Genomic DNA, 15,460 nt, shown 5'->3' with positions numbered 1-15,460 from the left:
TACTAAAAATACAAAAATTGGCCAGGCATGGTGGCATGTGCCTGTAATCCTGGCTACTCGGGAAGCTGAGATAGAAGAATCGCTTGAACCCAGGAGGTGGAGGTTGCAGTGAGCCAAGATCACACCATTGCATTCCAGCCTGGGCAACAAGAGCAAAAATCCATCTCAAAAAAATAAAGCAAACAAACAAACAAAAAAAAAATAAGAAGAATTTAAGTTTATATCAACTTACATGGTGTAAAAATTTAAAAATGTACTTCCTCAGGTACATAATAGCCATATGTGGCTAGTGACTATTGTATTTATCAGCACATGCTTAGAGCCTCATGGTTACAGAAAACTATATTTTTTTCAAAGTTTATTGCAGGGAAGAATGACATCCGGTCAGTAAGACGTTAAAGCCTACTAGTAGCTTACATTTGGATGGAGTTATGTGGGGGAAAGGATAAAAAAGAACATAAACTTTTCTGAGCTTAAACTCATATTATTTTTCAGTGAATGTTGATGAGTATTAAATCGTTATGGTATTTCAGGATCCCACTGTTCATTTTGTAAACACTAAAAGACATCTCACCAATCAAAATTATTGTAAATGACACATGGGCACAAACGTGAACACTGCTGTCTTAAGAGCACCTCAGGTTTTTTTCTTCAATGGATACTTACATTGCATCTTTTCTTCTTTCAGCGAGAAGAGGTTTTGGAGGAATATTTTAAGTATGATCCTGAACACAAATTTATTTTCAGATTTGTTCATACTCTGTTTAAAGCCATAAGGCTAACAGCTGAATTTGCAATCGTCAGTTTGGTAAGATATTTTCTATTTATAAAGCAGCTTTAGAAATTCTTTTTGTAAACAGGGTGGTATGGTCCTGTTTTTTAATAACAGTAAGTTTCTGAAATTATCTCAGAATTTTAAGAGAAACTTATGAAAGCAAATATATACATTTCAGTTGAATCATCATTATGGCTTAAAATGTCACAGTTGCTTTTCTCATCACAGAACAATTGCTATTAAAGGCAGCAGAAGGGATTTCCGATTTCTCCCCCAACACTTCAGTAAACACAGTGCACACACATCCAGGGCATGTGGAGGGCTTGGAATGGGGAGCAATAACAAAACCATCTGGCCAATGGGCAGGAAGGGATGCTGGTGTAGCTCTAAGCTGAGTCCCAGGCTGTATCCCCAGGCAATTCTGATACATGTTGTCAGTGACAGCTGCTGCCTTCAATTCTTTGTTCCTTGGATGATGTGTGTTAATCTGTCCCTACTGATGACCTGTGCATGCTCAGGAAGTTGCCCAGGAATGTGGTTCCAGTCGGTCTACCAAACCATAGCTGTGTCATTACATTTACATTATCCCTACAGAATTCCTTTTTGTAAAACTATCATTTTAAATAATAAATTCTGTTCAATTTATTAAAAATAGTCTTACTCCTTCCCACAACAAACCTGTATAGGAAAGTCAACTGCATGGCAAGGAATGAAAAAATACTTAGGTTAATACTTCTTTAGCAAGCAGTTAGACTCTAGGGGAGAAGGCACCTACTGTGTACTTGAATCAAAGCCCTGAAAGGGCACTGGACCAGATACAGGCCTTCTCGAGGAGCTGCAGGTTGTTTGGAACTCTTAGTACATGCTAGAGGGAAGCAGGATGGTGCTTCCAGCTCTAGAGAGGTAGGTGATGCAGGAGGGAAAGCTGGATTGGAAAAGGGAGAGTTTTGTACATGGGCTAAGCTTGATGTGCCTTTGAGAGAGCACAGTAGCAGAGTCTAGTCATCATTTGGGTATACAGGACTAGAGCATGAATCTGACGTGGAGCTACAGAATGAAGAGCAACAGCAGCTGTTTAAATATTGAGAAAATGTGTAGAATAAAATTGGACAAGCTGAGCATGGTGGTTTCATGCCTTTAGTCCTAGCTACTTGGGAGGCTGAGGTGGGGGAATTACTTGAGCCCAGCAGTTAAGTCCAGCCTGGGCCAGATGATGAGACCCTGTATCTCATTTTATTTATTTATTTATTTATTTATTTATTTATTTATTTTTATTTTTATTTTTTTGAGACGGAGTCTTGCTTTGTCCCCCAGGCTGGAGTGCAGTGGTGTGATCTCAGCTCACTGCAAGGCTTGCCTCCTGGGTTCACGCCATTCTCCTGCCTCAGCCTCCCGAGTAACTGGGACTACAGGCGCCCACCACCACGCCCGGCTAATTTTTTGTATTTTTAGTAGAGACTGGGTTTCACTGTGGTCTCAATCTCCTGACCTTGTGTTCCGCCCACCTCGGCCTCCCAAAGTGCCTGGATTACAGGCGTGAGTCACCGCGCCCGGCCTATTTATTTATTTATTTATTTATTTATTTATTTATTGAGATGGAGTCTTGCTGTGTCGCCTAGGCTGGAGTGCAGTGGTGTGATCTTGGCTCACTGCAAGCTCCACCTCCCAGCTTCACGCCATTTTCCTGCCTCAGTCTCCAAAGTAGGTAGGACTACACGCACCCGCCACAACGCCCGTTTAATTTTTTGTGTTTTTAGTAGACACGGGGTTTCACTGTTTTAGCCAGGATGGTCTAGATCTCTTAACTTCGTGATCTACCCGCCTAAGCCTTCCAAAGTGCTGGGATTACAGGTGTGAGCCACCGTGCCCGGCCGAGACCTGGTATCTTAAGAAAACAAAAAGTGAGGCCAGGTACAGTATCTCATGCCTGTAATGCCAGCACTTTGGGAGGCCAAGTTGAGAGGATTGCTCAAGTGTAGGAGTTCAAGAGCAGACTGGGCAGTAAAGTGAGGCCCATTTCTACAAAAAAAATTTAAGAAATTAGCTGGACGTGATGGCACATGCCTGTGGCACCAGACACATGGCAGGCTGAGACAGGAAGATCACTTGAGCCCCGGAGGTGGAGGCTGCACTCTAGCCTAGGCAACTGAGTGACACCCTGTCTCAAAAACAGATAAAGTGAACAGAAAATAGGTCGGTAAAGACTATTATCATTTGAGGGACAAGCACCCAGAGGAGTGGCTACCAGAGTGGGAAGAGGAAAAGCAGAAGAGGATAAAAGGAGAAAGAGTTCAAAATAGGAGAAGCTGTGGTCACAGTGCTGAATGCTGCCAAGCAGTGACTTGATTCGTGAACTCTCACTGGATGCTGACTCTGTGCCACTCTTCTAAGTGCCAGAGTAGAGGAAAGGACAGGTGGAACACAGTTCTTGCTTTTATGAGCTTATGTTCTGGGAAGATGGAACTTAAGTATTTTCTCAGGTAGTATGAAACAGCAGGAAGAGGAAGCAGGATAAAGGGTTACAGAGTGATTGGGGGCTATTTTAGATAGAATGATAAGGAAGAGCCTCTCTAGAGAGCTGACATTTGAACAGTGACCTGACTGAAGGAACGACGAGTAAGAGTGCTGACATTGCAGGCAGCAGGATGACTGCCAAGACAGACAGAAATGTGTCTCACGTGTGTTTGAGGAACAAATGGCAAGGTGACCAGCATGGTCAGAGTGAAGAATGAGGGAAACAGTGGAGATGAGGCCCCACAGCCAGTACCATAGCTCACAGGGCCTTTTGGCTTATAGGCCGTAGGAAGAAGTTAAGGTTTTAGTCCAGTTTGATGGGAAGCTCATGGTAGATCTTGAGCAGGGGAGTGCCATACTCTAAATGAAGGGGTTCTACTGGCTGCTTTGGGGACAGTAAGCCATAGTTGGGAGGCAGAGTGGAAGCAGCGAGGAGGGTTAAGAAGCAAGTAGGGTAATACAGGTGAGCAGTGACAGACTGTGGGTCACCATCAAGCCATGCAGACTACCAGTGAAGGTAGACATAAGAGGCATTGCACACAGATTGGAGTAGGGGAACTGAAATGCAGGTATTTGGACCCAACACCTAGGCAAATGGCAATGGATGCAGAGCTTTATTTTGTCAGCGTGAAGGCACAAGAGACAAATGCCTGTTGGCAAGAGGAGCCTTGGGAGAGACATGTTAGCAGGGACAGGCAGTGTAGCTGAAGCAGAGATGGAAGATGAGGAGCTGGTATGAGGGGATGGTGCTGTGAGCACCAGTGAGAGGACACAGTTGGAGAGGAGCAGGGAGTGGGATGGGGACAAAGGAAACACAATTTGGAGGGAATCTCTGGTAGAGAGGAAGAAATTCTTCAGAAAGAGTTGATTGTGGGAATAGTGTGCTGCAAAAGTGAGATGGGATCAACTGCACTGAGGGAAGAGTTGGCGTCAGTGGGAATAAAGAATTCTCAAACTTACCCAGAAGGGCACGTGGCATGGATGAGTGTCAACAGGTCAGCAGCTTAGCAGGAAAGGGGACAGGAAGTAGAGGGCTTGCTATGTTGTTTCAGAGGTCTCTGATTCCTACGCAGTTGGACCCTGGGAGGGAGGTTCATTCTTGAAGTATTTCAGAGTGCAGAGTTTGGGAGAAAGGGAGCAGAATCTGTAAAATGTCATGTTCAATAGCCATTTGTTTTTGAAACATACTTGAGTTTGGCAGTGTTCGGATCAGTATCAGATCTGGCAGTGTTCTGCATCTGATACCCTTCACACAAGGAATAAACTTGCTTATTTATATAAAGTTTTGTCTTTCTGTTTTGATGTAAAGAGTTCAAGTAGCTCACAGACATACAGCTCTGCAGAGCACCCTCTGAGGTAATAACACGTCACAGCTCACCTTTAATCTTCAGTCAAGTGTTCACTTTGCCCAATTCTTTGTAGGACAGATGTTTGATAGATGTAAAGCAATTCATGGAATTGTCTCGCCAACTGCCTGGCAGGTTTAGAGGAATCCCAGGGATACAGAGACTGGCAGCTGTTTCCACCTTAAAACCAACAGAATTGTCTAAGCTGCAGATGATGTAAGACAGAATAAATTTGTATGAAGTGAACATGAAGATGTGAAAAATAGGGGCTGTGAGAAGGACCATCCTTTATACACATGTATTTCTTATCAAGTGAGCAACTGAATATGGGGAATGTTATATAACCCCACAGACCTGTGCCTGCCATGTTGCTCTGCACAGCAGCTACTGGGAGGCTGTCTTGACCAGCAGTTTTTTAAGCTAGTGCCACAGAAGGGTGAGTTTTTGTGAAAAGGAGGTTAACATTTGCTCACTATCACATCGGTTTTACATATTCAAGCTTGACGTACTTGTAAAATTCCCATCTACCTACCAGCTCCGTATGAGACATTACATGTGGTAGGCACTTAAGGATTTATTGAATGACTTTAATCCACACTGGGCCTGTATGTGTACTGTCTTTTATGAGTGTGAAGGTGACAACACTTCCTGTCTTCATGATGCCCTTGGCTGAGATGTACGGTCATTCTTGTGACCAAAATTGGTCTGTGAATTTCCACGGGCAGAGTAGGTAGCAGAAGTATCTGACCTACGATTGTGATATGGCCCCTTGTTCGGCCTGATCAAGCAAATCTCTGTAGAATGTAAGCATAAGCACTTACTTTCTGGTCAAAACCAGAAGAAATCTGTCATTCATAAGAGTTCTTATCACAGCACTTAAACTGAGCTAAATCAAAGGCCAGTGCTCTGTTTTGCAGATTTACATAGAAAGACTTGTAAGTTATGCTGATATTGACATTTGTCCAACTAACTGGAAGAGGATTGTCTTGGGAGCCATTCTTCTTGCCTCCAAGGTTTGGAGTGATATGGCTGTGTGGAATGCGGACTACTGCAAGCTCTTTGAGAACACTACAGTGGAAGAAATGTGAGTTTGTATGGTTTTTGTGAACTTTCTAATCATTTTTCAGTACTTTATGTGCTCCCATAAACTTAAACACTTTAAGAAATATTTTTAAAGGTTATATTGTGCAGATAAGGAAAATGGGTATAAACACCACATACTTTTTCCATCCAGCTTTAGAACAACGGTTCATATTTTTCATTGTTTGCTGGTAGGTCTTGGTAAATTGATGTCTTAATAATCTCTCTCATAAGTTGAAAAGTATTTTTCTGGTGAATATTTTTAGCATTATCTTACCAGTGTACTACCAGAATATAATAATACAGGAAATATCTTTATGACTTTTTCAAAGCTGTGTGCAAGTTTCAGTCTCTTTGTAATGAGCACAGGTCTAGGACCTCTGGACCGTGAAAAATGTGTAGTTTCACCCTGAGTTACACATTGTGAATTTGCTTTTGCTAGTGTTGCCCCTGCTTTTATCTGAAGTTCTGTTTTATAGAAACCTTGAGATACAGAATAGCCGCAGATCCCTGTGCCCCTGTCCCATCCCCAATAGGAGTGTTGCATGTGTTTAGAAATTGGGCTGATGAGTTAGAAGTTCCAGTGTTCCCCCTCAGGCAGTCTGAGAAACATTGCTGGAGCATTATCCAGTGCTCACCACACTCAAGAGGTTCCCAGGGCACCTCATACAACCACAGCAGCACTTTGGGGGCCCCATGTTACCTGTGAGAGTGCAAGAAATCTTGCTGAGTCATGGGGCTGCTCACAGATGGCACCAACATGATACTGAAACAGGAGCTTCCTGGGGTCTTTCTTCCAGTCTGGCCTCATGACTGCTGTAAAGGGAAGGGCCTTGGAGCTGGTATGCAGAGAGAGCCAGGGAGGCATTTCCAGCAGAGGCTCTCAAGTGTCCACTAGACAGCAAGAATGGCTTTGTGGGTGACACTTAGGGAAATCTGAAGGAACACCTCTTGATGACATTGAGCAGCATATGAAGATCAAGATCATGACAGACAGTGGTAACAGGTTTGGGGTTGTTGTTTTTATTTTTTATTTTTATTTCTTTACATTGGCCTGTTACTGCAGTTAAGACTGTCTTTCAGAATGTACGCAGTCCCAGAGGTGGAGCCTGATGACTGAATAGCAGTCTCTGCCAATTGTGCTCCCTGCAGGAATAGCAAATTTATCAACTATCTAAACAAAAGAAAGCACCTGCATAGGAACTAAAAATCAAGTAAGCAATTACAGTACCTGGTTTTAACTTCATATCTCTGAAAGAAGCACTGAATAGTGTAGAAAAAACAGTCTTGAATTGCTGATGCCACCCCTTCCCCATGTCCCAGCAGTGGACCTGTGGTGAGGAGAGGGGCTACATCCTTGGGGGAGGAGAGCACAGCAACTGTGGGACTTTGCATTAAATTCAATGCTGCCTTGTTGTAGCAGAAAGCAAAACAAGACTGCTCTCATCCAGTGCCCACCCACACAGGAAATATTTAGACTAGCCCTAGCCAGAGAGGAATTGTTCATCCCAGTGGATGGAACTTGAGTTGTGAAAGGTTACTGGCTACTGTGGGCTAAAATACTCTGGAGTCCTTAATAAACCTGGAAGTCTGTCTAGGCCACAAGGACTGCTGTGCTGCGCTTGGAGACAGTGTATTTAGGGGAATGTGACTTACAGAGACAGCAGCTGGGGCAGCCAGGGAGTGCTTGCCCACCCTTCCTCCAGTCCTAGACAGTGCAGCTCACAGCTCTGACAGAGATCTCTTTCTTCCACTTGAGGGGAGGAAAGAGGACTTTGTCTTGCAACTTGGATACTAGCTCAGCCACAGCAGGAGAGGTCAGAGTCATGAGACCCCCATTTCAGGTCCCAGCTTCGGGATAACATCTCTAGACAAACCTTGGGCCAGAAGGGAACTTGCTGCCTTAAAGGGACTCAGTAATGGCTGGATTCATCACTTTCTGATGAAAGAGCCCTTGGGCCCTGAAGAATCACCAGTGGTGAACAGGTAGTACATGCCATGGGCCTCGAGTGAGACTCAGAGATGTGCTGGCTGCAGGTGTGACCTAGCACATTCCCAGCTGTGGTGGCTATGAGGAGAGACTCCCTCTGTTTGAGAAAAGCTGAGGGAAGAGTTAAGAGGATTTTTCTTGAGCTTAGATACCAGCTCAGCTACAGTGGAGAAGAGCACCAAGTGGACTGTTGGAGTCCCTGATTCAGGCCTTGGTTCTTGAATGGCATCTCTGGACCTACCCTGGGCCAGAGGGGAGTCCGCTGCCCTGAAGAGTGAGTTCCAGGCCAGGTAGCATTCACCACAAGCTGACTGAGAGCACTTGGGCATTGAGTGAGCATCAGTGATGACCTGACAGTAATCCCCATGGGACTGTGATGATGGTGTATGTGGAGACACCTGGGCTGTCTGGGCAAAGGGGAGGGAAGAGTGGGAATGGATTTGCCTGCTAGATTCAGTGCCAGCTCAGCCATGGTAGAGCAGAACACCAGGTAGATGTGTAAGGTTTATGACTCCAGCTCTGGCTCCCAGACAGCACCTCTTAACCCATCCAGGGACCTGGGGAACTTACTGCACTTAAAGGAAGGACAGAAACCTGGCTGGCTTTACTACCTGCTAATTGTAGAGCCCCAGGGACTTGAGTGGCAGCAGGTACTTGTTACAGTGGGCCTTGGCCCGCCACAGTGCTGTACCAGCTTCAGATCTAGTGCTGTCCTTGTGGTGGTGGCCACAGGGGTGCTTGTATTGCTCCTCTCTGAGCCCCAGGAAGCCTAGCAGAGAGAGAGAGACTTCATTTGTGGGAAAGTGAGGGAAGAAGTGAGTCCCTGTCTGCTAATCCAGAGAATTCCTTCAGGTCTGGTCTCCGACCACCAATGTGGTACCTCTACAAGTCTGCAAAACACAATGACATTCTTCACAGAAATAAAAATAAAAAATGAATTCTAAAATTTATATGTAACTACAAAAGACTCAGAGTATCCAAAGCTATCCTGAGCAAGAAACAAACGAAATCTGATTTCAAATTATACTCTATAGCTATAGTAATCAGAACAGCATGGCACTGGCATAAAAACAGACACATAAACCAATGGAACAGAATAGAAAACCCAGAAACCAATTTATACATCTGCAGTGAACTCATTGTCAGCAAAGGTGCCAAACACATACAATGGGGAAATGACAGTCTCATCAATAAGTGATTCTGGGAAAACTGGATATTCATATGCAGAGGAATGAAACTGGACCTCTCTTTCTCACCTTATACAAAAATCAAATCAAAATGGATTAAAGATTTAAATCTCAGCTGGGTGCAATGGCTCATGCCTGTAATCCCAGCACTTTGGTAGGCCGAGATAGAAGAATTGCTTGAGCCCAGTAGTTCAATACCAGCCTGGGCGAACAAGTGAGATTCCGTCTCTATTTTTTAAAACATTAAAAATTAAAAAATGTATTTAAATCTAAGACCTGAAATATGAAACAAATAAAACATTGGGAAAACTCTCTGGGATACTGGACTCAACAAATATTTCTTGAATATTTCATAAGCATAGGCAGCCAAAGCAAAAATGGGCAAATTAGGTCACATCAAGTTAAAAAGCTTCTGCACAGCAAAGGAAAGAATCAACTAAGTGAAGAGACAACTCACAGAATGGGGGAAGATATTTAAAAACTATCTGACAAGGGATTAATTACCAGAATATTTAAGAAGCTCAAAGAACTCCATAGAAAAAAAATCTAATAATCTGTTTTTTAAAATGGGCAAAATATCTGAATAGGCATTTCTCAGAAGAGGACACATTAGCCAGGCATGATGACACGTGCCTGTGGTTTCAGCTGTTTGGGAGGCTTACGTGATCCTTGGAGATTGAGGCTGCAGTGAGCTGTGATTGTGCCACTGCACTCCAACCTGAGTGACAAAGTGAGACCCTGTTTCGAAACTAAGGCATATGAATAGCAGATAGGTATATGAAAAGATACTCAACATCAATATCATTAATATCCAGAGCAATGCAAATCAAAATTACAATGAGAGATCATCTCATCCCACTTAAAATGGCTTTTATTATAAAGATAGCCAATAACAAATGCTGGTGAGGATACAGAGAAAAGGTAACCCTCATACAAGGTTAGTGGGAATGTAATTTAAGTACAACCACTATGGAGAAAAGTTTGGAGGTCCTCAAAACTAAAAATAGAGCTACCATATGATCCAGCAATCCTACTGCTGGGTATATATGCAAAAGAAAGGAAGTCAGAATATCAGAGAGATACCTGCACTCTCATGTATATTGCAGGACTATTCACAACACCCAAGATTTGGAAGCATTCCGAATGTCCATCAACAGATGAGTGGCTAAAGAAAATGTGGTACATATACACAATGGAGTACTATTCAACCATAAAAGAGAATGATATCCTGTTATTTGCAAGAACATGGATGGAAATGTTGAGTGAAATAAGCCAGGCACAGAAAAACAAGCTTCACATATTCTCACTTATTTGTGGGAGCTAAAAATTAAGACAGTTTGTTTGTTTGTTTGTTTGTTTTTTGAGATGGAATCTTGCTCTTTCACCCAGGCTGGAGTGCAGTGGCACTATGTCTGCTCACTGCAACTTTCACCTCCTGGGGTCAAGCGATTCTCCTATCTCCGCCTCCTGAGTAGCTGAGATTACAGATGCGTGCCACCATGGCCGGCTAATTTTTGTATTTTTTTGGTAGCGATGGGGTTTCACCATGCTAGCCAGGCTGGTCTCGAACTCTTGACCTCATGATCCACCTGCCTTAGCCTCCCAAAGTGCTAAGATTACATGCATGAGCCACTGAGTCCGGCCTCAAACAATTTAACTCGTGAAGATATAGAGTAGGAGAATCATTAGCAGAGGCTGCTAAAAGTAGTATGGGGGATGAGGAGTAAGGGGTAATGGTTAATAGGTACACACATATAGTGAGAAAGAATAAACAAAATCTAGTGTTTGATAGCACAACAGTGTGACAACACTCAAGAATTATTTAATTGTACATTTTACAGTAACTAAAAGAGTGTAATTGAATTATTTGTAAAACAAAAGTATGCTTGAGGCATGATGGATATTTCATTTACCCTGATGTGATTATTACACATTGTAGTCATCAAAATATTTTATATACCACATAAATATATACACCTATAATATACTCCAAAAACATATTTAAAGATTTTCATTCAGAATTACTACACTGTATATTTACAAGTGAATTGAGGATTCTTGTTTCTAAGAAGAGACTCACTAGTGATGGTCAGTTGGTTTTGAAATGGCTACTAAATTACTGCTTTGCTAATAGTAGAAACTGAGTTGTCATGGTGATATCGCTAGTAGCCATTTTAGCAAAGGATGTTAAAAGAAAATGAATTTGAAACAAATAGAAGTACTTTGAAAGCTGCAGAAGCTAAAGTGCTCTTAATCACTGCTGTCATCAGTCTATAAACTGGTTTCTTGAAGGGAGCAAAATTTGTAATTATGAACACTTAGCTCCGTTATAATGGCGGCTAAATTGTTCTCAAAACCAGCAGCTAATCCGGTGGGGCTCAAGTTCTAGTTACCAGGTCAGAGAATATGCAGAGAAATGTGCGGGTTTCCACAGATGTGAGCTCCAGAAGCAGTGGTGGCAGAAGCCGGCTCCAGTTCTACACAATGCTGTTTGTAAATGCAGAAGTACCCGGATCTATGCTCTGAACAGGAACCATGTTCACGATTTTTAGAAATTGTAAAACATTGCAACAAAGTGTGTAATGTACATTTATCTTGTCCCTCTGCTGTTGATTGTAATGATCTCTTTTAGACTGTAAATTGAACCATTTAAGAATTAGTGTTTATCAGATTTTTCTTAAAACTTTTCAACATCTGTTTGTCTTGTTGGTATATATTTTCCTTCAGAAGCATCACTAATTATCAGGGAAATGCAAATGAAAACCACAGTGTGATACCACCTTACTCCTGCAAGAATGGCCATAATTTAAAAATTGAAAAATCATACATGTTGGTATGGATTAGGTGAGAAGGGAACACTTACACTGCTGATAGGAATGTAAACTAGTACAACCACTATGGAAAACAGTACTGCCATTCAATCCAGCAATCTCACACTGGGTATCTACCCAAAACAAAAGAAGTCATATGAAAAAGACACATGCACATGCATGTTGATAGCTGCACAATTTGCAATTGCAAAAATATGGAATGCCCATCAATGAATGCGTAGATAAAGAAAGCTTGGAATATATACACCATGGAATACTACTGATCCATAACACAGAATGAAATAATGGCCTTTGCAGTAACTTGGATGAAGCTGTATGCCGTTATTCTAAGTGAATTAACTCAGGAATGGAAAACCAAATATCATACGTTCTCACTTATAGGTGGGAGCTAAGCTATGAGGATTTTGTTTGTATTTATACACACACACGTACATACATACAAGTTAAACTGAGCAACTCCTATTCAGAAAATTTGCTGTGCCTGTAAAGGGTATGCTATTCAGCCATTTAAAAAAACAACAAAAAACTAAGAAGATACATATCCTTTAGGCATAATGGTTTTCTTCAATAACTAAGTCTCTATTAATAACATGTTAATTATATAAAATACTGTATTTTATACATTTAAAATATGTTTATGGAAAAACATAAGAGATTATAAAGTGCATATATTCCTATAGTAAATTAAGTCCTGATTAGCTGATTATTAAAGCATTATCTGATTTGCATTCCTATAGTCTTATGGTTATATGAATAGGAAATTAATGTTGAAAGTTTCAGTTAGGTTTTCAGTTAAACAAATGAGAAAACCACATATCTGCTTATATCTTGACTGCTTTCCATACCGGAGAACATCAAGCATTTGTTGACTTAGCCAATGGACAAAACTTTAAAACCAAGAAACCAAATATGTTGTTGAGGTATTGTTTTTATACAGTTAAATCTTTACAGGGATTACTATGAAAATAGTAAGATTACTCTAGTTTTATATTTATTTAAACATTTGACAAAGTGCTGGATACACTGGCTCGTGTGTGTAATACTAGCACTTTGAGAGGCCAAGGTGGGAGTATCACTTAATCACAGGAGTTTAACACCAGCCTGGGCAACAAGTGAGACCCTGTCTCTACAAAAAGAATTTTAAAAAATAGCCCAGCTAAGTGGCATGAACCTGTAGTCCCAGCTACTTGAAAGGCTAGGATCATGCCACTGGACTTTAAGCAACAGAGCAAGACCCTGTCTCAAGACAAACAAATAAACAAAAATCTTTGGCCAGGACAGCTGATGAATAATCATGTGGCAGAGGGCTGCTCCCAGCCTGTTCCCCTCTCACCACATTCAACTCATCCCCACATTCTGTTCTGGCCAGGGGTGACAGATGCGGAGCACCTTGGGGTTTTGTTTCCAGCTTAGGAGAAACACTGTGTAAGGCCAGCATCCTACCAAAAGGCATGTCATAAAATGGGTTTAGTCTAGCCAAGGTGTTTCTCTTTGATTTTTCTATAGTCTGAAGTGTAAAGAGTATTCCTGCCCCATAATAGTGACAGCTAATAAATGGCATCCATCATTTCTGTCATCTGATCACTATTGCGGTGCCTTGGGAGTGAGCATGGAGTCTGAGTTGTGCAATGGAACCCTCAAAAATGGGCCCTGAGTCAGCTGCACAAGTGCAGAGAAGGCTGTCCCCTTTCTCCTCATCCCAAACTTGGGGTGCTGGATGCAGAATGGACTGCAAGCAGCTGTGCCCTGTTTGGACATTAGTGTAGGAATCCACCTGCATAGCCTGTATTTGTTTAAAAAAAGAATTTGGAGCTATTCTAGTAGCTCAGTGTGATATTTTTAAATAAACAGAGAAAAATTTTATTAACTGACTTAACAAAAAAAACACTGCCTATTAAATTCATTTAATATTGTTTAAGGAGTATCTACAAAATTCTGATCTCCAGTGTTTTCTTGCAAAAGAAGTGGAAGTAAGGACAGAGACCCTTTCAAATGAAGAATCACTGAGAAACAATGTTTATAAGTAGTATAACATTTACTTATGCACATTTTTTAAGATTATGCCATAATCAATTTGCATCAGGCTCTCCAATTTAGGAACACTGAGAGGATTTCCCTGTAGGGGAAGTTTTCACATAAATGTTGAAGAAATTGTTAAAACTGAAAACTTTTCTGTATTTGATAATCTACCGGGGTGCCAATCCAGTGTGCTGTCTTAAATTTCTAAGGTCTATCTCCAGTCTGTGTTATCATAGGTCTTGGAGCAAATATCACGTAAATGAAGGCATTTCCACATTCTATACATTCATAGGTTTTATTTCAGAAATGAGTTCTTATCTTCATGTGAAACTGGAACAATTGAAGACCTTACCACGGATGTTTGTATTTATAAGGGTTTTCTCCATTGAATCCTTTCATGTTTTCAAAGAAATGAAAAAGCTGAATTTATCATGTTTCTTAAGATTATGTTGTTTTTCTCCATATTAAATTCAAATATGTCTTTGAAAGCACAAGGGAAAATCAAATTATTAACCCAGTTTTTACATTCATGTTGTTTTTGTTTTTCTAAGTTTTCAAAGAAAACTGGGAAAGTTGCATGCTTTCTTGTAGATCTCGGGGTTCTGTACAGTGTGAGTTCTTTCATGTGATCTAATAAATTAGAGTCCATGGTGGCTTTACCACATTTCTTACATGAGAATAATATTTTTGAACTAACATTGTCCTGTGTTGGTTTTGTTGTGTTTCTCCTTCCCCAGGAATGAGTTGGAAAGGCAATTCTTGAAGCTAATTAATTATAATATTGGCATTACTGGCAGCGTTTATAGCAGATTCTACTTTGATCTTCGCAGCTTGGCACATGACAATGGCCTGTATTCGCCAGTTTATCTTCTTGACAGAGAAAGAGCATGGAAGCTGGAGGTAAGGCTACGAAGTTACTAAGTGGGTTTTCATTCAAACACCAATGCCAGCATCTGTGACTAGGTCATATTAAGTAGTGATTAGAAAAATGGAAAGCATCAAAATTAACTAACATGCTGAAGAGCTTATTACCTTTTTGGCATTCTATTTCCTGTATCTTTTACAGTTTTTACAAGGATCCACATTATTTGAAAATTATAGATATATCTTCTCTTTTGTGACCATAATTCAGAATATTTTAATCAAATTTAATTCATTTGTAATCTTTCCCATTTGAACCTTTATCCTTTCAAATCATATGTAAATGATTTCTTGTTATTGTATTCTGAGCAATGTCTACATATATAATGCACTTACTACTCTGGACTTTTTTTTATTATTCAGTTTGCAAATTTATGTCATTTGCTACTGTATATGCCACAGTGCCGTCAGTCCCATGGGTTTGTTAGACAAAGCATCAGTGCCTAAGCCAAGAGACCTGCACTTAGACTGTATAAGGTGTATGTTTCTCAAGTACTGGATGCAGGAAGTACTTACTGGAAATAATAACTTTTATGGGACAAAGTAATATTTATGGTTTGTGACTTTTGGTAAGTACACAGCAAAGTTACAGCTGACAAGGATGAACATTTAAAATAGGCATGTTCTGTGGTACCTCGGAAGTACTTTAAAATCATACGTTTTCTATCATAATTAATGTGCAAGTGAAGTAGTGCCTTTTGATGCTTTAGTCATTAGACTTCTTTGATGTTTCGATACAATCCAGCACCTGCTTGCATAGTTAAAATTTGCTTTGAGTATATAACAACTACGATAGA

General features: G+C 41.0%; 1 protein-coding gene across 3 annotated transcripts in view; it reads left to right on the top strand.

Moving 5' to 3' along the window:
• Positions 1–15,460, top strand: part of LOC101010486 (cyclin-Y-like protein 2) — a 49,132-nt gene that overhangs the window by 18,460 nt on the left and 15,212 nt on the right. For all 3 annotated transcript variants that reach the window (XR_004177042.1, XR_004177043.1, XM_031652392.1), the window contains exons 7-9: positions 689–808; positions 5,553–5,719; positions 14,480–14,642. Coding sequence is in view for 1 of the 3 variants with exons in the window: in XM_031652392.1 (XP_031508252.1) it covers positions 689–808; positions 5,553–5,719; positions 14,480–14,642 (450 nt within the window). In the remaining 2 variants the exon portion in view is untranslated. The remainder of the gene's footprint in view (positions 1–688; positions 809–5,552; positions 5,720–14,479; positions 14,643–15,460) is intronic.

This window comes from Papio anubis, chromosome 11 (genome assembly GCF_008728515.1).
Source record: "Papio anubis isolate 15944 chromosome 11, Panubis1.0, whole genome shotgun sequence".
NCBI lineage: Eukaryota > Metazoa > Chordata > Mammalia > Primates > Cercopithecidae > Papio > Papio anubis.
Note: the sequence above shows the minus strand (reverse complement) of the source record. Positions and strands in the feature narration are given on the sequence as shown.